Here is a 22082-nt window from a genome sequence, read left to right as displayed (position 1 = left end):
AATATTATTGTTCTACAAAAAATGATGAACAAGCCAATTTTCGAAAGACCTGGAAAGATTTACATGAAATGCTGAGTGAAACAAGCAGAATCAGAAACATATTGAACACAGTAAAAGCAAGATTGTGCAGTGATCGACTATGAAAGACTTGGTTCTTCTCAGCAGGTCAGTGATCCAAGGAAATTCCAGTAAACTTTGGATAGAAAACACTATCTGCATCCAGAGAGAGAACTATGGAGATTGAATGTAAATCAACATATGCTATGTGCATTTTTTTGTTTTTTGTTTTTCTCTTAGTTTTTCCCTTTTGATTTTTCTCTCCCAACATGATTCATAAAGAGATGTGTATTTTAAAAAATTAATATATATGTATAACCAGAAAAAAAAATGTAGATTGTAGAAGGCTGAAACTCTTGAGGCGATACACTGAGGTCAGGACAGCCAAGCGCTTGAGGCTAACTACTGACTGGACAATACTCTATGAGCATATGCTTGCAAAATGGCCCTTCCCACTATCCTGTGCTGGCTTGATGATTGGTGTATACAGAGAATGGTAGGAGGGACTAGGAGTAGAGTAAGACTAGCCAGGATCATTTTGGCAGTAGACTAGGAAGAAGGAGGTTACAGAGATCCTGCTTCCATCCCCTTCACTTCTACTCCTAAAGACCAAAAATAAAGACTAAGGACTTTTGCTTATCCTGACTCCCACTGATTCTAAGGTATCCTTAGTGCTAGCACAGTCATCACATTTGGCACCCAAGCATGGGGCCCGAGGACCCTAACTTCACTTGAAGAAGTCTCTGGTGATCAGAAAATAGGGTGAGTATTTTAATAAACAAACAGGGAACTTACTTTGTTAAGGGCTAAACTAGTAACTTTTTCTAGCTGCAATGGGGCAGATATTGGGAAAAGATTCTCCCCCAGCCCCAGCCCCAGCCCCAACACCATCCCAAAGGAGATCTGCAGGAAGCATACTCAGACTGATAGACAGGGCTTATTTATGACTTGGGAGCAGATTGATGGATTCCTGGATACATTAGAATGCACATCCCCTTGGTTCTTAGGAGAAGAAGAGATAAGCCTAAATAATTGGAAATTTGTAGATCAACTATGTGAATATTATAATGATAATGGTTCTGAATCAATTTCCAAAGAAACACTATATATATATATATATATATATATATATATATATATTACATATATATATGTATATATATATATATTACATATATACAACATAATACAATTGGCCTTAAAAAATTCTGCAAGTTATAGAAAAAAGAAAAGTTTTCAGAATGGCCAGATGAGGAAGTATGAGGAAAATGAGGAAGACAAAGCGGGGATTAAAAGCGATATCACTGGAAGGCATGGAAAGTTAAGTGAGGATGAAGGGCGTGGTGATTCTCACTCTCACAAAGCAACTTCAACCCCCTAAACCTGAACTGGTTCTTGACATGCCCCCATCAATTTCACCTTCTGGGATGGAGGGGGCAGGAGTAGTGGGAGGGGCAGTGACACCACCAGCACCCCCCCCCCCCCCAATCAGCCCCTCCTATGACTAGATTGCAAAAGGCAGTTTTTAAAGCTACCAAAGACAGGTCAAAATTAGATGATTTGCAACTGGAAATGTATCCTGTTATTCAACAGTTTAACTCTTCAGGTCAAGAAAGTAGAAGATATACTCCTTTTGATATAGAAATCCTTCAAGACCTGAAAAAGGCTTGCATTCTTTATGGGGCTACATCAGCTTATGTTAAAATGTTATTACAGATTTGGCTTATGAAGTCTTAATCCCTAGGGACTGGAAATCTATATAGCAAGGACATGATTATAACCTAGAAAAAACTTGTTCTGGCTTTCTGAATATAGTGAGCTCTGTAGGATACAAGCTCAACAAAATAGTCATAGTGGAGTTAATCCTCCAATCACCTGTGACCAACCAACAGGTGTAGGTTTTTATGCAGAAATTTCAGTAAAGATTAATTACCCCTTAGCAGCATATGAGCAAATTGCTGCTACTGCTATCAAAGCATGGATTTCTCTCCCCACTAAAAACGATAAGGGTGAAGCCTTCACAAAAATAACACAAGGGCCAAATGAACCATTTACTGATTTTGTGGGACATCTGCAGATAACCATTGTACGAACTAATGGCGAAAATGCAGTAACAGACATTATGATAAGACAACTTGCTAAAGAAAATGCTAATGAGGTTTGTAGAAGAATTATAATAGGACTGTGCAAGGATGCTCCTTTAGCGGAGATCATAAGATGCTGTGCCTCACTGGTCATGAATGCCTTTTATAGCCAGGCTATGATGCAGACGTCCCAAGATCCAAACATGGGAAGATAGGGTCCCTTTTGGGAAGGGACTTCCAGAGAGACTCGTCGATGTGTTCATTGTGGTAAAGTAGGGCATGTGAAAGTTCAATGTTGGCATAGAGACAAAGTGAGAAAACAGGGTGGGAGAACAAGACCCAAAACCTCATATCCAAAATGCAACAGAGGCCTCCATTGGGCATCAAAATGTAGACTGATTCAGGGAAACGGGATGAGGGGTCCAGCCCCAGGGCCCAAGACAAAAAATACTTGGGGCATGATGGCAGCCGATGCTACGCCCAGAGAGTGCCTAGAAGTCCAGTACCCAGACATGACCAATCAGCCAGGAAGCCATATGATGGGAGAAGGGGATTACACAATCAACCAGTCAGGAAGCAACCTGATGGGAGAAAGGGATTACAATTGGGGAGAATAGAGTTGTATGGAGCTGGGACAATTGAGATACCCTCTGGAGAGGTAAAATCTGTTCCTCTCCAGCCTATGGATCCCTTGCCTCCAGGCACAGGAAACTTGACCATTTTACCTCCTGAGTGTACTTACAAAACAGTGTCCATCCATACACTAATGTGGGAAAGTGGGGAGTGTGTAGATAATATCCTAGTCACTAATACAGGTAGACAATGTGTGACTTATCACCCAGAAGTAGTAGCATCAAGTTTACTGATACAGACTCCTAGTAAGCAATTTGGTGATAGTCGCCCAGATTCTGACTCCAAGCAACAAAATCCAGGAATATACTGGACAGCAGCTGTGACAGCTGACCGACCTATAATCACTACTTATATAAATGGCATACCATTAGAAGGATTGGTAGACACAGGTGCAGATCGTACAGTCAGTAGAGGTGCCAGCTGGCCTAGTCACTGGTCAAAGATTAAGGCGGACACCTACATATCTGGCGTAGGGGGATAAATAGCATCTGAAGTTAGTGCTACCCCTTTGAGATGGACTTTTGAAGGTGAAACAGGAGATTTTACTCCTTTTATAGTTGAAAAGTCCCCATCAATCTGTGGGGAAGACACATTTTACAACAATTAGGATTAAAAATGAGTACTTCAGTTTTAATGTACTGAAGTACATTAGGCAGGGCTGCTGTTGAAGGCCTGCCTACACTTTCACCTGATCCTATCCAATGGAAAACTGACACACCAGCGTGGATAGAACAGTGGCCCTTGGGTAGCAATAAAATTCAGGCCTAATTATTAGATACAGTACAGGAGCAACTTGACCAAGAATACTTACAACCTTCTCTAAGTCCTTGGAATTCCCCAGTATTTGTTTTAAGAAAGAAATCTGGAAAATGGAGGATGTTGACTGATTTAAGAAAGGTAAATGAACAGATGGAAACTATGGGAACTCTTAAGTCTGGGTTTCCAACTCTTACTCAGTTACCTAGAGAATGGTTATAGACAAAAACTGTTTGTATTTTATCCCTCTAGATAAGGAGGATATGAAAAGATTTGCCTTTTCAGTTCCCAGCGTTAGCTGAGCTGAGCCTAATAAAAGATATGAATGGACAGTTTTGCCACAGGGGATGAAAAACAGCTCTACTATGTGTCAAATGTATGTTGCTGCTGCTCTTACTCCAGTATGAAAAGCATTTCCAAAAGTAATGTTATTACATTACATGGATAATATATTGGGATGTGCACCTGAGGAACAAATGTTAGAAGCATGTCTACAAAAGACCATGGAAACACTAAGGTACTACAAATTGCACATAGCTCCAGAAAAAAGTCAAAGACATGCTCCTTTTCAATATTTAGGATATGAAGTATATCCTAGGGAGCTCTCAGTTCAAAAACTTTCCTTAAGAACAGAGAAGCTAAACACCTTAAATGACTTTCAGAAATTGATAGGAGATATCCAATGGATACGTCCAGTGTTAGGCTTGACTACCTAGCAATTACAACCATTATATGACATTTTAAGGGAAGACAGTGCTTTAAACTCAGTACACCACCTTACAAAAGAAGCTGAAGAGGCTTTGAGAGAGGTTGAACTGGCTTTATCCAATGTAGTTGAAAGAGTCACTCAAAAATCCTTGGAAATATCAGTTTTTGCTACACAAGAGACACCCACAGCAGTCCTTCACCAAGAAGACAGTGTGATTGAGTGAGTGAACCTCCCAGCACAACTAGAACAAAGCCTTACCCAGTGCTTGTGGCTAGAATTTTATTAAAGCCCATTAAGCAAGCAGTGAAATTATCTGGGATGAGACCTGACAAGATATACACCTTTTATACTAATGCACAAATTAATGGATGCTGTAAAAACATCCCAGAGTGGCTAATTTTATTAGCCATGGCTCCAAATTTTACACATGGGTCTCCATTAAAAATAACCAAACTATTACATAATTGGCAATGTAGTCTTGAAGAGAAGGTTTCTAAAGTTCCTCTTAAAGGACCATCTTTACAGATGCATCCAAACATAATATTTGTGCTGTATACTCTCGTGACTTAACTATAAAGAACTCTCAGTCTCTTTCAGTCCACTCAGCAGAATGAATTGTATATAATCATTCTAGCTCTTACTTATTATCCAGGATATAATATCTGATTTGGCCTATTCAGTAGGTGTGGTACAAAGAATTGCCACAGCCCAAATAAAATGTGTAGCCTCTAATAACAGATCTTTAAGGAACTTCAAGAGCAAGTGAGAAAGCATCCAGGTAAGATTTATATTTTGCATGTCCACTCTCATAGTGGACTTCTAGGTCCTATTTTTGATGGAAATTCAAAGGCAGATAGCCTTCTAATTATGCTGGCCAATACTTCTTTATTTCAAGAAGCCCAAGAATCTCATTTTAAATATCATCAGGCTGCTCGAGCTTTACGTTTGCAATTTGGAATAACAAGACAGGAAGCAAGGAGCATAGTAAAAGCCTGTACAGCTTGCCTTTCTTTCCATGCTCCTACACTGCCTCCAGGGAAGAACCCTCGTGGTTTGAGACCCAGTGAAATTTGGCAAATGGATGTGACACATTATAAGTCTTTTGGTCATCTGTCTTTTATCCACGTTTTTGGTAGACACTTTTTCAGGATTCACTTTTGCAATACCAGCAGCAAAAGAAACAGCCTGAGTGATCACTGAATTCCTTATACAAGCATTTGCAATTATGGGTGTGCTACAAGCCATAAAACCAGACAATGGACCTGGATATACTTCTAAATATTTTGCACACTTTTGTGCAGAGCATAAGATTTTACATATCACTGGCATACCCTTTAATCCTCAAGGACAGGCAATAGTAGAAAGGAGAAACAGAGACATTAAGATGCTCCTCCAAAAACAAAAGAAAGGGGGAGTCACAGGTAACCCTAGAGAACTTCTAAATCTAGCTCTTTATACTATTAATTTCTTGATTTTTGACAAATATGCACTGTTTCTAGCAGACAGGTTTTATAATCCACCAGAAGGGAAGTGTCCAGTGTGAGCAGCTCCACTATCTTTAACCACCAGGTGATATGGCAAGACCCAGAAAATGGTGAATGGAAGGGACCAGATAGGTTAACTGCTTGGGGGAGAGGGTTTGCTTATATCTCCACAGATGGAGAAGGAATAAGATGGGTGCCAACAAGCCATATTTGCCTTACGGAGAGGATTGGAGAGAGATGGAGCAGACCCTTGAAACGAAGGAGAAGATCCAAGAAACATCGGGTGGTTCCATTGCTGACTGTGCCCACCACTGAATGAGCATGGCAGTTATGGCATTTGACTCATGGACATCAAAAATTGTAGGACTTCAAAACCCTCAGGAATCATTGGATTCTCTGAGACATGATAAGATTCTTGTAGGACTTCAAAACCCTCAGGAATCATTGGATTCTCTGAGACATGATAAGATTGTTGTAGGACTTCAAAACCCTCAGGAATCACTGGATTCTCTGAGACATGATAAGACTGTTGCAGGACTTCAAAATCTGCTGGAATCATTGGATTCCCTAACACATAAAAAGACTGTTGTGGGACTTCAAAAACTTGTGGGGATCATTGGATTCACTTCTACCCCTAAAGACCAAGAATAAAGACTAAGGACTTTTGCTTATCCTGACTCCCGCTAATTCTAAGGTAACCTGGGTGCTAGAATGGTCATCACAGAAGATGTCTCCTCCTTTCTTCAATTCTGTATACAGCTGAGAGGATGATTTTCTTAAATTATAGGAGTGACCATGTGATCTCCTTGTCCCATAAACTCCACTGGCTTCTTAATGACTCTTTGGATAAAATACAAGGTATTGTAAAAGTCAGTGCAGTTTTGACAGTGAAATCTAAACCTGCACTAAGACTTGCAGAACTTAAAAACAATTTTAGCTTTTAAAATCCTTTACAATTTGAAGATAACCTCCCTTTCCATAAATAACGATTGTTAAACCAGATGTCTGAAACAATTTATCTGATATCTTTCCAGTAATATATTCATTAGAAAGTTAGGTAATATCAGGATGCTACCTTGTATCTGCTAGGATGGCAAACATTTTAAAATGATAGTCATTTAAAATATCAGACTAATGCAAATAGCACACATATACACACTACAGACACACAGCATAAACACATATGTGCATACATACACATACCTATGTGGTATGGAAGGAGGGAGATTTGGAAAAACAAAAAGTTGAAAACCATTCATATAATTTAATATATAACACAAACATCATCTTCTACATAAAAAGCCTTTCCTAGGGTCTTTCAGCCCCTCTCCCAAACCCCCACATCCCTCCAAATTTAAGTTCTTTAAGGGTAGGGAGTATTTTATCACCTACCACAAAGCTTTGGTACATGGTAGGCACTTAATAAATACTTGTTTATATGAAGAATGCATAATTATGGCATATCAATATCATGGAATAGTATGATGCCATAAATAATGTAAATTATGAAATATACAAGGAAAAGAAATAAAAATCAGAACTATATATATATATATATATATATATATTGATTACAATAATTTCTTCTTAGAAGGAAGGAGAAAGGAAAACAGGGTCAGAAGAAGTGGAATATCATAGATGCTCGAAAAGAAAAGAGAGTCAAATTTCTTTTGATTAAATGATTGGGGAAATGGAGAGTTGGGTTCCTGTTTTGAGTGTTCTAAAATTTTGATCTCTGCATTATTATAGTTCTAACAAAAAGCTTCAGCCAAGTCAGAAAAGACAACTCACTGGGCAAATTTTTCATAAGTCAGTAAGGCATATTGATAGAAAATTTTCTACTTCAACTAATTTGAATCCTTAGTTAGTTGCTATCTAAAATATAAAAGATTTATAAACCCACAGAATCTGGATCTGGACCTGAGGTCTTTTAGTTCAATTCCCACCTGAAGAGGAATTTACTTTTATATGACTCCAGTTTCTGCTTAATGACCTCCAGTTAGGGGAAACCCACTATCTTTCTACAGTAAAGTATATGTTCTTTTTTTAAATATATTTTGAAAGTTTTTATTTTTATTTTTTTAAAATAACTTTTTATTGACAGAACCCATGCCAGGGTAATTTTTTACAACATTATCCCTTGCACTCACTTCTGTTCCGATTTTTCCCCTCCCTCCCTCCACGCCCTCCCCCAGATGGCAAGCAGTCCTATACATGTTAAAGAGGTTACAGCAGATCTTGGATACAATATATGTGTGCAGAACCTAACAGTTCTCTTGTTGCTTGGGGAGAATTGGATTTAGAAGGTATAAATAACCCGGGAAGAACAACAAAAATGCAAGCAGTTTACATTCATTTCCTAGTGTTCTTTCTTTGGGTGTAGCTGCTTCTGTCCATCCTTGATCAATTGAAACTGAGTTAGATCTTCTTTGTCGAAGAAATCCACTTCCATCAGAATACATCCTCATACAGTATCGTTATTGAGGTATAAAATGATCTCCTGGTTCTGCTCATTTCACTCAGCATCAGTTCATGTAAGTCTTGCCAATCCTCTCTGTATTCATCCTGCTGGCCGTTTCTTACAGAACAATAATATTCCATAACATTCATATACCACAATTTACTCAACCATTGTCCAATTGATGGGCATCCATTCATTTTCCAGCTTCTAGCCACTACAAACAGGGCTGTCACAAACATTTTGGCACAGAGTATATGTTCTTTGAAAGAAGAAACTTTTTAAGGTTTTGGCAGTTCCAGCTCTCATCAGGTTCAGTGTCTTTCACATCATAGTTGATTAATGTCTATTGCTCTGAAACAGCCCATTCTAATTTTTTAGACAGTTGTAAAAAATTTTCATTTGAAGCACAAGTTTGTTTTTCTGCAAAATATATCCCAATGCTCCTAGGTCTATCCTCTGGGTCTAAGCAGAACAAGTCTAATATATCTTCCATGATGAAACTTAAAATATTTGAAGATAACTATCACAACCTCCTTAAATCTCCTCTTATGTTTGGAGATTATTTCCTTTACTTAATAGCAAGTACTAAATACCTAAATATCTAGCTTGCCGTGCCTGGAAATTATTTATATTTGCCATTTAGAGACCTCCATGTTTTCTGAAACTTACTTAAAAGTGACTATTCAACTGTTAAAAGGGAAGAATACTGTGACCAAATTTCTTACTTATGCTCCCTAGAGCAAGTTTTGATTATGTCATACTGAATTACTAGAATACAAACTCCTTTATTGGATGTTTATAGTTCTTCATAATTGGGGTATGGCCTATCTCTTGAGGCTTATCATGTTGTGTCCTTTATACATACTGTAACCAAACTAGTTGAACTTGCTGTAAATGACACTTCATCTTCCATCTTTGAGCCTTTTTTGCAAGTCATCTCCTATACCTAGAATATACTTCCTCTTCACCTTTTTTAGAATTTCTATTTTCTAAGCAGGCTTAAAACAAGTGTCATCTTCTACACAAAACCCTTCTTGGTTCTTCCAATTGTTCAGAACATTTCTCCTGCCCCAAATTACTATGAGTATTTTTTTGTATTTACTTGCAATATAATCATTGTTTCCTCCAGTAGAACATACGGGTTTGAGATGTCTTTGTTTTGTATTCCCAGAGCCTGGTATGTTTTAAGCACTTAATAAATGCTCAATGAATGAACCTCTTAGTTCTTAAAAAATCTATCGTGCTTAACCAAAAAAGGGTAGTTGTACTTCTCAGTTTATCTGATTCAGACTGTTCAGTCATCTGAAAGTATCTAAGTTTTAATGCAATGATTATCATTCTCTTACTGGGAAATAACACACAACAATGTCCATTTATGGGGAGTTCATTGCTTTATTGGTCATTGGTTTGTTCCCTTCAGCCACAAGGAGAATGAGTCCCCTTACATTTTCTATAATATAAAATAATACATTATATCAGTACATAGTCATACATAGTCATACATACATACTTAACTCTACAATCCACATGACATAATCACTATCAGCATATTTATACAGAAGCTCCATTTTGCATTTACTTCTCCACACTGGTATTTTTTTTTTTTTTTTGATGATTTTTTACTATGTATTTTTCACATGTATTGTTAACTGGCCCACACTAATTCCAAACTTTTGGAATCATCCAAAGCACTAGATATATAATCTTGGGAGAAGTGTGAAATGATTATATTTTGTAACAGTTATAGAGAGACCAAAGGACCAATTACAGATATCTTCTTTTCCTTCTTCCTTCCCATGTCTCATTTTTATATCTGATGCTTTTCTACCCAGTGGTGTAATTGAAGCATAAAAGGAGAATACAGTTAATGGAGTACGTTACATAAGCATTATCACTAACAAAATTTGTATTATTATAATACGCATAATGAATCCCTCAAAAGGGAAAATTAGTTTATTAGTTTCTGTCCAAGTCATTTAAATAAATAAACCAGTTATTTTATTTTCAAATAGAACACTTGTTTCCATTAAACATGTAGTTATAATTTCAGTGCTACTATATTTGCCCAATATATATAGATGAGCTGCTGAAAAATATAAAATCTTTAAAAGTTATAAACTATAGTAGAGATGCTTTTTAACTTTAATTTTGAAGAATGTTTACAAAAGATTTTGTCAAGTTCTTTAAATCAGGTAGTACCAATTTCTAAATTTTCATGATATCATCATGAGTCCAGACTCAGATCTCAATTCTATTTGGAAATAGCAGCTAAACTTACCCAAGTTTGACATGCTACCCCAAATCCCAGAATTTATTTGTATTAGCAAATAATTTTAATTTCACTTTTATTTTTAATATTTTTAAGTTTTAAATTTTCAATTTATGTTGGGAAAAATATCTATTAAGCACAATTACATAGTTGTGTTCGTTACCTTTTTCTGATATTGAGCTATATGGTGAATACTATTAAGTTATGGATTCATTGTCAGTTATGGTTTAGACTAGGTAGGTCTCTCAGGTACTGAGACTTCTGAAATTCTGTGACAAAATTATCTGAAATTCTCCTTATCATAATTTTAAATGACACTTAAATGACAATAAGATGCAATAGCCCAATCAATCATACTTCTTTGTGAAGATATTCTTGCCAGTATAATATAGATACAAAAGTCAGCTAATAAAAGGATTCTCTTAAGACAATGCTGCAGATACAGTGAAAAAGTCTTACTCTACAACCTTCCCTTTCCTAGATGATGATGATGATGATGATGATGCTATGACCACTTAGCATAAGATCAGTTTGCTAAAATTTACTTTCATATCATGTGATAATCTGATTTGGTAGCTTAATTTACACATAATTTTTTTTTTAAACTTAGAGGATTCCTACTAACACCAGAAAGCATCTTATTCTTGTCAATGAGCGGTCTCTAAACTACATACTATTTACATTCTTAATAGCTTCAATCATAGTATGTCTATTTTCTAACCTGGAAGTCTTGTCCATTTCTTGACTCAATTATTTGTCATCCTAGATAATGGTGACCATCTATTCTTGGTACTCTCTGACTACTCTTCCTAGAAGCCTGAATTTTAATATCAAAGTGTGATAATAAGAGAGTCTGCTTGGTATTGTAAATAAGAGTGTTGACTTTGAAATCTGATGAATCTGAGTTCAAGTCCTATCTCTCACATTTGCAAATGTCATGACCATAGTTTGAATTGTGAATGTGCAGTGGAAAATGTTCTCTATGCCAATGAAACCATAGATTCTGGACAAAATCAATAGGTCTAATAGAAGAGCTGAAAAATATGTCTTCAAACTTGTTGAAAAGAGCCCATCTTTTCAATGAATTACATTGTAGAACTCTTACCTTCATTCTTAAACAGGGGGAATTATCTAAGAAGGACAATTTTAGAAGAGAGGGCAAACAGTCATCTAGTTGACATGGCAATGCAAATAAAATAAATTAACAGATTATTCCCAACAAGTGGGATTTAAAGGATGATTGCTTGAAGTAAATCTAGGATTCTCAAATGTCTGTTGGGGATGGCACTGTACTATCATATATAGAAGAAATGGTGATTAATGTTTCACATTCTCCACAGTGGCTTTTCTGATCTTCAATAGAGAATTTATGCCCACTAAAACTATACTGATTTCATCAAAAGGATCTTTGCATACTGAGTCTTCTCTTCTGATGAAAAGGTTTTGATTGCTTTTAGACACTCATGACACTGTTAGGATTTTTTCTTTATTGTGCCTTCTCTTATGTCTAAAAAGATTGGAACTTTGACTGAATGCTTTTCCACATTCATGACATATATAAGGTTTTTCCCCAGTGTGAATTCTCCGATGCTGAATAAGAATTGAGCTTCTGCTGAAAGCTTTTGCACACTCATCACATTCATAGGGTTTCTCTCCACTATGGATTCTCTGATGAAGAATAAGGGCTGAGCTTTGACTGAAATTTTTACCACATTCATCACATTTATATTGTTTTTTACGAGAGGGATTTCCCTGCCTTCTTTTGAATCTGCCGTCACTTTCACAGGTTTCTCTAAATTTTAAAATCTGAGGAACATTCATATTGAGGGTTCCAGGAATGCTACCATGTGACTCTACATCAGAAGAAAGTTGTTTTGGAGCCAGTTCTACATTTTCCACTGTGGTGTCATCACCTGAAACAACAACAAAAAACCGCAATTTTATCATCTGTTCTCTGTGCTGCCAGATAATCTAAATAAAATACAAATATTCTAGAAATAAATGGCTTGTAAAAAAAAAAAAAAAAAACAACCTGCAAAATGGTGCCACAGTATGAGAGACAGGGAAAGTAAGGCAGCAGACTTTGGGGAGGGAAAAATAGCAGACAATGGCATGAACATGGGAATAAGTAGAGTAGTAAGTGGCTGATAAAAAGGATAGCAAGATAAGAGTGTCAGGGTCTGAGATCAGGAAGACTTGTATTCATATATGTCCTCAGACACTTACTAGCTATGCAACCCTGGCCAAGTCATTTAGCCCCATTGTCATCAGTTTCTTTATTTATAAAATGAATTGGAGAAGGAAATGGCAAACTATTTTACTATCTTTTCAAGAAAACCTCAAATGGAGTCAGACATGACTGAAAAAATGACTAGCAACTTGAATACAGGATAGCAAAAGATGAATGGGAGAGGTGAGAAATTTAAAAACCATGTAACCATTGAAATAAGACTAAAGCTGATTTTATTAAAAGGAAAAAAAACAATAAAATAGACAAATTGGTTAATTTGATTTTTAAAAAAGAAAGAAAACCAAATTATTAGTATCAAAAATGAAAAGGGTCAAATTCACCATCAATAGAAATGAAATTAAACCTATTTTTAGGAGCTATTTTACTAAGCTATGTCAAAAAATAAAAACAAAAACACCTAACAAATCTAAGCAACATAGCTAGATATTTACAAAAATATAAATTATCCAGATTCAAAGAAAGGGAAGTAGAATGCTTAAATTCTTATACTACAAAAAGAAATTGAACAAGTTGCAAATGAGATATGTATGAAAAAATTCCCAGGTACAGATGGATTCATAAATGAATTCTACCAAATATTTAAAAAACAACTAATTTCAGTACTTTGTAAACTACTTGGAAAAATAGGCAAAGAAGGAGTTCTTCCAAATTTCTTTTATGACTCAAATATCGTGCTGATACTACAGACTAATTTCTTTAATGAATATTGATGCAAAAATTTAAATAAAACACTAGCAAAGAGATTATAGCAATATATCACACAGATTATATACTATGTATATAGGAGTGCGTTCATTATTAGGAAAACCATCAGCATAACTGACCATGTCAATCACAATACTAACAGAAATCATGTGATTATCTCAATAGATGCAAAAGAAGCTTTTAACAAAATATAAAACCCATTCATTTCTATTAAAAATATTAGAGAACTCAGAAATAAATGGAGCTTTCCTTAAAATAATTAGTAGCATTATTTAAAACCAATGGTATTATTTCTGTAATGCAGATAAACTAGAAGACTTCTCAATAAGGTGAGGGATAAAATAAGGATACCCATTATCATCATCAAGATTATTAAATACTGTACTTGAAAAACTAGCTATAGCAATAAGAGAAGAAAAAGAAATTGAAGGAATTAGAATAGGCATTGAGGGAATGAAACAATATTTGTAGATGATATGGTGATACCCTTAGAGAATCCTAGAGAGTCAATTAAAAATTAATTGAAATCAGTAACTTCAGCAAAGTTATAGAATATAAAATTAAATCACATAAATCACCAGCATTTCTATATATTATTAAGATCCAGCTGCAAGAGATAGAAAGAGAAATTCCATCTAAAATAGCTGGAAGCAATGTAAAGTACTTGGGAGTCTGCCTGCCATGACACATCCAGAAACCATATGAACTTACAATTACAAAACACTTCACACAAATAATAATGTCAGACAAGTGGGAAAGTATCTAAGCTGAGCCAATATAATAAAAATGACAATTCTACATAAATTAATTTACTTATTCAGTACCATGCCAATCAAACTATCAACAAATTAATAATAATATGACGAAAAATAATAATTAACTTCATCTCGAAGAACAAAAGGTCAACAGCATCAAGAGAATTAATGAAAAAAAAAAAAGAGAAAAAGAAGGTGGCCTACAAGTACCACATCTTCCAAGTGGTTATCATCAAAACAATCTGGTACTGGCTAAGAAATAAAGTAGTGCATTAGTGAGACAGATTAGGTATATTATACATAATAAATGTATTTGTCCATGACCATAAATGACCATAATAATCCAGTGTTTGCTAAATCCAAAGATCCAACTTTTGGACATAAGAACTCACAATTTGGAAAAACTGTAAAATAGTTTGGCAGAAATTAAGTATAGAAGAGGGGATGTCCATCAACTGGGGAAGGGCTGAACAAGTTGTGGCATATGATTGTGATGGAATACTAACTACTGTGTTATAAGAAATGACAAGAAGGAAAGTTTCAGAAAAACCTGGAAACACATATAATTTGATACAAAGTGAAGTGAGCAGAACTAGGAGATCACTGTACACAATAATAGCACTATTACATGGTGATCAATTGTGAATAACTTTGCTATTCTTAGAAATACAATGATACAAGACAAATCCAAAGTACTTATGATGAAAAATGTTATTTACTTCCAGAGAAAGAACCAAGATAGAAGCATATTTTAAAAAATTTTCTTAATCTTTTGACATTTTCTTTTAACTATGTTTTCTTTTTAACAAAGCTGATATATTTTGCAGTGACTATACTTGTATAAACTACATCATATTGTTTGTTTTCTCAAGGAGGACAGCCAGGAAAATGGGAATGAGAGGATTTGGAACTCAATATTTTATTTTATTTTTTTCCCAGTAAAATTTATTTTTTGAGTTTTTTTTTAAATTAAAGCTTTTTATTTTTTAAAACATATGCATGGATAATTCTATAACATTAACCCTTGCAAAAGCTCATGTTCCAGTTTTCCCTGCTTCTTCCACCTTCCTCCCCTAGATGGCAAGTAGTCCAATATATTAAACATGGTAGAAATATATACTAAATCCAATATATGCATACATAGTTATACAATTATCTTGCTGTACAAGAAAAATCAAATCAAATAAAAAAAAGATGACGAAAATAAAATGCAAGCAAACAACAAGAGTGAGAATGCTATGTTGTGAAGCATATTCAATATTTTTAAAAAAATTAATGTTAAAATTTGTTTTTTAAATATAATTGGAAAAAATATAAAAATTTAAAAAAATGTTTAGTTTTGGTCCTTATAAAGTAATTGGCTTCTTATCCAAAGTGGTGATTCTTGAACCTTGATTTGTATTCCCCACAAACTACCTCAAGAGGTATTTAAATATTCACAAAATCCACAAAACACAATTAATTTAGATCTGTATTAAGCTTTAATGTAAAAGTTTTAGAAGTCATTATGTTAGAGAGATAACAGCCAGCTTAGACTTTGTAACAGGTAAGTAGTGGAAAACTAGGCTTGGATTCAGGATCCCGTAGCCTGAGATACAAGAGAAATTACATCGTAAGAAATGTGAAGCACTTAAAATACAGATTCTAGTGAGGTCACAATTGATTCTAATAAGGAAGAAAAAAAGAAAGACAGTAACAAGCTGATTTAACAATAACAACTTAGACTACATTTGACATAAGTACAAGAAATATACATGAGAAAAGATAAATAAAAACAAATATAAAGAGTGGCAAGGTTCTATCTTCTGAAACAAAGTTTTCAACAAATACCAAATGGTAGAGAAAAGATTTTGTGGGTAGGTGTTTTGCTCTTCTGGAGTAAGAGGAAGATTAAAGAAGAGATAGTACCTGTTTGATATGAATAGGAAAATGAAAGTTTCTGAAAGTGAAAATGATATAATATAAAGAGAATTTTAAAATCTGAGCATCTGGGTTTGACTCACAATTCTGTATGATCTATGGCCAATGAAAACTTTTCTGAGCTTCATGGAATCACAAAAATTTCCAAGACAAAAGGGACCACATCATTGTAGACTAACATAATATCTAAATAAAAATTCACTTTAAAATCAACCTAACACTAAAACTATATTATAAAGCACCAGTCACTAAAACCATTTGGTATTGGCTAAGAAATAGACAGGACAAAAAAGTTAATAACTATTAGTTATAATATATAATAATAATATAATATATAATAGTCAATCTAGTGTTTGACAAACCCAAAGACCCCAACTTTTGGGATAAGAATTCATTATTTGATAAAAACTTCCGGGAAAATTGGAAATTAGTATGGCATAAACTAGACATGGACCCGTACGTAACACTGTACACCAAGATAAGATCAAAATGGGTTCATGATTTAGGCATAAAGAATGAGATTATAAAAAATTAGAAGAACAAAGGATAGTTTATCTCTCAGACCTGTGGAGGAATTTGTGACCAAAGAAGAACTAAAGATCATTATTGATCACAAAATAGAAAATTTTGATTATATTAAGTTTAAGAGCTTTTGTACAAACAAAGCTAATGCAGACAAGATTAGAAGGGAAGCAATAAACTGGGAAAACATTTTTACAGTTAAAGGTTCTGATAAAGTCCTCATTTCCAAAATATATAAGAGAATTGCCTCCAATTTATAACAATTTATAAGAAATCAAGCCATTCTCCAGTTGATAAATGGTCAAAGGATATGAACAGACAATTTTCAGATGCTGAAATTGAAACTATTTCTAGTCAATATGAAAGGCTGTTCCAAATCACTATTGATCAGAGAAATGCAAATTAAGACAACTCTGAGATACCACTACTTACCTATCAGATTGCTAAAATGACAGGAAAAGATAGTGACGAATGTTGGAGGGGATGCAGAAAAACTGGGACACTGATGCATTGTTGGTAGAGCTATGAAGGGATCCAACCATTCTGGAGAGCAATTTGGAATTATGCTCAAAAAGTTATCAAACTTTGCATACCCTTTGATCCAGCAGTGTTGCTACTGGGCTTATATCCCAAAGAGAGATATATATTAAGGAAGGGAAATGGACCTGTATGTGCAAAAATGTTTGTAGAAGCCCTTTTTGTAGTGGCTAGAAACTGGAAATTGAATGAATGCCCATTAATTGGAGAATGGCTGGGTAAATTGTGGTACATGAATGTTATGGAATACTATTGTTCTATAAGAAATGACCAGCAGGATGAATACAGCAAGGCTTAGAGAGACTCACATGAACTGATGCTAAGTGAAATGAGCAGAACCAGGAGATCATTATACACTTCAACAACAATACTATATGAGGATCAATTCTGATGGAAGTGGCAATCTTTAGCAATGAAAGGATCCAATTCAGTTACAATTGATCAGTAATGTATAAATATGTACATATATATTATATTTAAGATATATTTTAACATATTTAACATGTATGAGACTGCCTGCCATCTAGGGGAGGGGGTAGAGGGAAGGAAGGGAAAAGTTGGAACAGAAGTGATTGCAAGGGTCAGTGTTAAAAAATTGCCCATGTATATGTTTTGTCAATAAAAAGCTATTTAAAAAAAGGATATTGGAAAAATGTTACACTATTAAAAAAAAAAATCAGTCTAACAAACAGTCATGTCCCTATATCTCTCTTGTCTTTGTGACTAAACTTCTTATACTTGTCCTTCTTTTCCTCTCTCCTTTCTTCTAAAATCTCTACAATCTGCTTTCTGCTAATTCAGTTAAAACTACTCTGTTCAAAGTTAGCAGTGATCTTAAATGCCAAATTTAATGGCCTTTTCTCAATCTTCATCCTTCTTGACCTCTGTGGGTCTCTGACACTGTCAATCAGCCTCTTCTTAATATTCTCTTCTCTAGACTTTTCTGATTTTCTTCCTACGAGGAGACTGCTACTTTTCAATTTCTTTTGCTGGAATATCCAGGTCACATTCAATAATTTTGGGTATTTCAAGTCATCGCATTTAGTAAGTGCCAGATACTATACCATGTTAAACACTAGGAATATATATACAAGCAAAAAGAAAGAGACATTGCCCTTAGGAAGGTTATAAGTCTAATATGAAAGGGCACTGAAAAGCAGAGTGGGGCGGGGGCGGGGGGGAGGAAGGGAGGAAAGAAATCCCTTTGGGACATGAGAGAAGCAGAGGTGGAGAGGAAGGAAGGAAAATTAACCCGACTTTTCCTGAAAATGGAGGCCATGAGAGAAAATCATAAATGTGAGGAGGATGATCCAGGGTGAGAAGGAAGCTGAGGCAAAATGTCCACAACTCCAGAGTCAGAAGGCAAGCCTGGACAGGAATGAACAAAAGTCCAGTCCTCTCTCCAAAATGGAAGTACCATTGTTCACCAAAGTTCTATCTCCTTTTTCTTTTCTCTCTCTATATGATTTCCTCTGCTGATCCTATCAGTTCCTATGGATTCATTATCATCCTGCAGATGATTTCCAAACCTATTTATCCAGCCTTAATCTCCTAACTTCTAGACTGATATCTCTAACTGCCTAATGGACATCATAAATTGGATGTTTTGCAGACAACTAAAATTCAATGCACCTAAAACTGAACTCATTTACTTTTTCTCCAAGTCTTTCCTTTTTTCTTAACTTCTCTATTACTGCCACCATTTTCCAGTTTCCAAGACTCACAATCTAGAAGTCACTCTCAATTTTTCACTCTTTTTTACTCCCCCCATCATCCATCAAGTCTGATGACAACTCCTTTAAGTTTTACCTTTGGAACATCTCTTGCACATATCTTCTTCTCTCCTCTAACACTCTCACTACCCTGTTACAGGTACTCATCACCCCATGTCTGGCCTACTGTAATAATCTTCTAATTGGTCTCCTTGCTTCAAGACTTTTTCTCCTCTCCTTCATTTTCTATTCAGCTAACAAACTGATTTTACTGAAGCACAAATCTTTCCTCCTTTATTCAATAAACTCCAGTTTTTAAATCAATATTTATGGCTTATGACTATCCAAGTATTGGGAATTTTAATTTTAAGCACATATGAAAAATAATTTGTTTTGACAACAACAATCATGAAAACTTTCTGCATTAAAAACATAACTATTTATGGATTTATAGCATGAAAGTTCTATTTCTGTAAAAATGAAAGAAGGCCCTTGTAAAGGAAAACTGCAAAAAGAAAGAGATCATTATCCATAGTTATTTCACCTATAAGCCCTAGCTTCTTTGGGTCTTTCCTAGATCTCCATCATCAAATAAGAAAGTCTCAGTTTTGCTTCAAAAGCCCTTCCTAACTTCCAGTCTTTTTAGTCTTTACTTCCTTCCTCAAACTCTACATCAGAGATACTGGCCCCCTTTTCTTTTCTTGTACACAATATTGCATTTTCTGACTCTACATTTTGACCTCCTACTTCCATCAAGTCTCAGCTAAAAACTTCATATTCTAAAAGAAGCCCATGGGGACAGCTAGATGGTACAATGGATAAAGCATCGGCCCTGGAGTTAGGAGAACCTGAGTTCAAATCCGACCTTAGACATTTAACACTTCTTATATGTGTGACCCTGGACAAGACACTTAACCCCAAAAGCCTTGCAAAAAAACCAACAAAAATTTATAAAGAAGACTTTCCCGTTTTCCTTAAATGCTAGTACCTTCCCACTTAGATTACCTCCAATTTACTCTGTATATATCTTTATAGTTTTTTGTATGTTATCTTTCTGATTAGAATATGAGGTCCTTCAGAGCAGAGACTGTTTTTGTCTTTATATCCTCTATGGAAAGACGTTTTTCTCATGTGAAAGCTAGGCATACAATCTACAATGGATAGAAGAGGAACTGATTTACCAATGTTAGTAAGTTGATCTGAAGCAAAAGGTCTGGCAGTGAGGAAAGAAACCAGAAAAGATATAAAAGTTAATAGAAGTCAAGGTAGGAAAAGAAGAATAAAATAAAGACAAGGAGACAAATGAGGAAAATTATTTTAATAGAATTATCAGAATAACTAATGAAAAATTAATAACAGAAGAAATGACTGGTATGGATGATGTCTATAAATAAAGTCTAATTTCACTTACGATATGAAAAAATATCTCTTCTATATTAAGGCCTTATGCTTAGGGAAACAAATAATGGTGATGCCTCCAACAGTGAGAAGTGGACAGGTAAGGAAATGTTTCAGGAATAAAAGCACCTATACACACACACACACACACACACACACACACACACACACACACATATATATCTGAGGTGTAAGGGATACCAACTTTCATTCTCCACCCTACATCAAGATTATTTCCTTACCACTTCGTCTTAGGGCATGGAGCTCCCAAGATGCCCATTTGAGCTGGTTAACCATAGGCTGGACTTGAAGACTTAGTGACTCCTGATCTGCTCCCTGAAGTATCATCTCTTCCTGATTTTGTTGACAGAATGAGACCTGGAAATATTTACATTTGGTTGGGGTTGTGAACCAATCATGGTAGTCATAAGAACATAAATCACATAAAGAAAAGAATATATGGAAAAATATCTCGGGGACAAAGGATGGAGGAATTAGAATTTCATTCCTTTTCCTAGAACAAAGGGCAAATATGGAAGACAAGAAGAGAAAACAGACAAAACATAAAGAACTTTCCAACCAAGTAAAGTGGAGATAAAAATTCATAAAATTTCCCCCCATTACTAGATGACCCCTTGTCATATGAACCTGTTCTCCTGGTCCATCAATCTCTCTTTCCAAATCTTCCAGCACAGTTACTGCCTCCTCTCCATTCTCTGGATGATGCTTTTGTACTAAGGTCTGGAGCTCCTTTGGCAGAATTGCCAGGAACTGCTCTAGAACCAGCAGCTCCAAGATCTGCTCTTTTGTGTGCATTTCAGGCCTTAGCCACAGATGGCAAAATTCCCGAAGCTGACTCAGGGCCTCACGGGGCCCAGGTGAATCCTGGTAGCCAAACTGCCTGAAACGCTGCCGAAATGTTTCTGGGCTATAGCAGTTGTTCCAGTGGAAGCTGGGTTCCTGTTCGCAGTTGTGAATTTCCTCTTCTTCCATCTTCACTATAAAAATTCTATCTTGTTCATCTGGTGTTTGTGAAACCAGCATTGAAGCCTCCCTTACTTTTGTAGACATTCTGATTTAGAAGAGCTGATGCCAAAATTTGCTAGGATTTAATCTTCACAGAAATTAATTTCTCTTTGTAGATAGACCTCAGGTACTGTAAAAAATTGAAAATGCAACAAATTCTGAGAACTAAAAACAGAACAAAAACCACCAAACTATGTAATGAATATTGCTTCTAGTCTCAACAGAGTTAAAATTCTATAGTCTACGGTTTTCTCAGAGAAAAAGAATTCTTACAGAATCATAGAATTTTAAGAGTTAGAAGGAACCATGGAGATTATTATAATCTTAGCTAAATTGAATCCCATCTACATATTTCCAACAACTTGTCACCCAGTCTATGCAATTCAGGCATATGCCATTCAGTCTTTAGTGATGGAAATTTACTACTTCACAAGGGAGCTCACTTTCAGACAGCTGACAGAGATGATTTTAATTAGATCCTATTTTGCTCTAGTCAGTATTAATCACCTTAGTGGGACTTCATAGGGATAGTGATTATTAGCAATGATTAGTGATAAACTCACCCAGTAATAAACATTTAGTCATTCTAGTCAACTAACATGAATACAGGAATTACATATATACATATCTTAGATACAGTAATAATTAGATAAGGTTAGATGTTGGAATCTTTACAAAGTGTTAAGCCATTAGAGTTGATAAAGACAATAATTATCTAATTTAGCATGGTTCAATATGATTGATTTGAGCTTAGAAGGAGATATTTTGGGCCAGAACTTGAAACAAGGTACTAAATACAAGTG

General features: G+C 35.3%; 1 protein-coding gene across 3 annotated transcripts in view; it reads right to left on the bottom strand.

The window, feature by feature from the left end:
• Positions 1–8380: 8380 nt before the first annotated feature.
• Positions 8381–22082, bottom strand: part of LOC100922483 (zinc finger protein 24) — a 39856-nt gene continuing 26154 nt past the window's right edge. For 2 of the 3 annotated variants that reach the window (XM_012550127.3, XM_031968461.1), the window contains exons 2-4: positions 20902–21409; positions 20496–20631; positions 8381–12366 (exon numbers count right to left, since the gene is read on the bottom strand). In XM_012550127.3, coding sequence (XP_012405581.1) covers positions 11915–12366; positions 20496–20631; positions 20902–21324 — 1011 coding nt within the window. In that variant the 5' untranslated portion in view covers positions 21325–21409 and the 3' untranslated portion in view covers positions 8381–11914. Of the gene's footprint in view, positions 12367–15504; positions 15753–20495; positions 20632–20901; positions 21410–22082 lie in introns of those variants that run through there. The other variant, XM_031968462.1, reaches the window with a different exon arrangement.

This window comes from Sarcophilus harrisii, chromosome 4 (genome assembly GCF_902635505.1).
Source record: "Sarcophilus harrisii chromosome 4, mSarHar1.11, whole genome shotgun sequence".
NCBI classification, from domain to species: Eukaryota; Metazoa; Chordata; class Mammalia; order Dasyuromorphia; family Dasyuridae; genus Sarcophilus; species Sarcophilus harrisii.
Note: the sequence above shows the minus strand (reverse complement) of the source record. Positions and strands in the feature narration are given on the sequence as shown.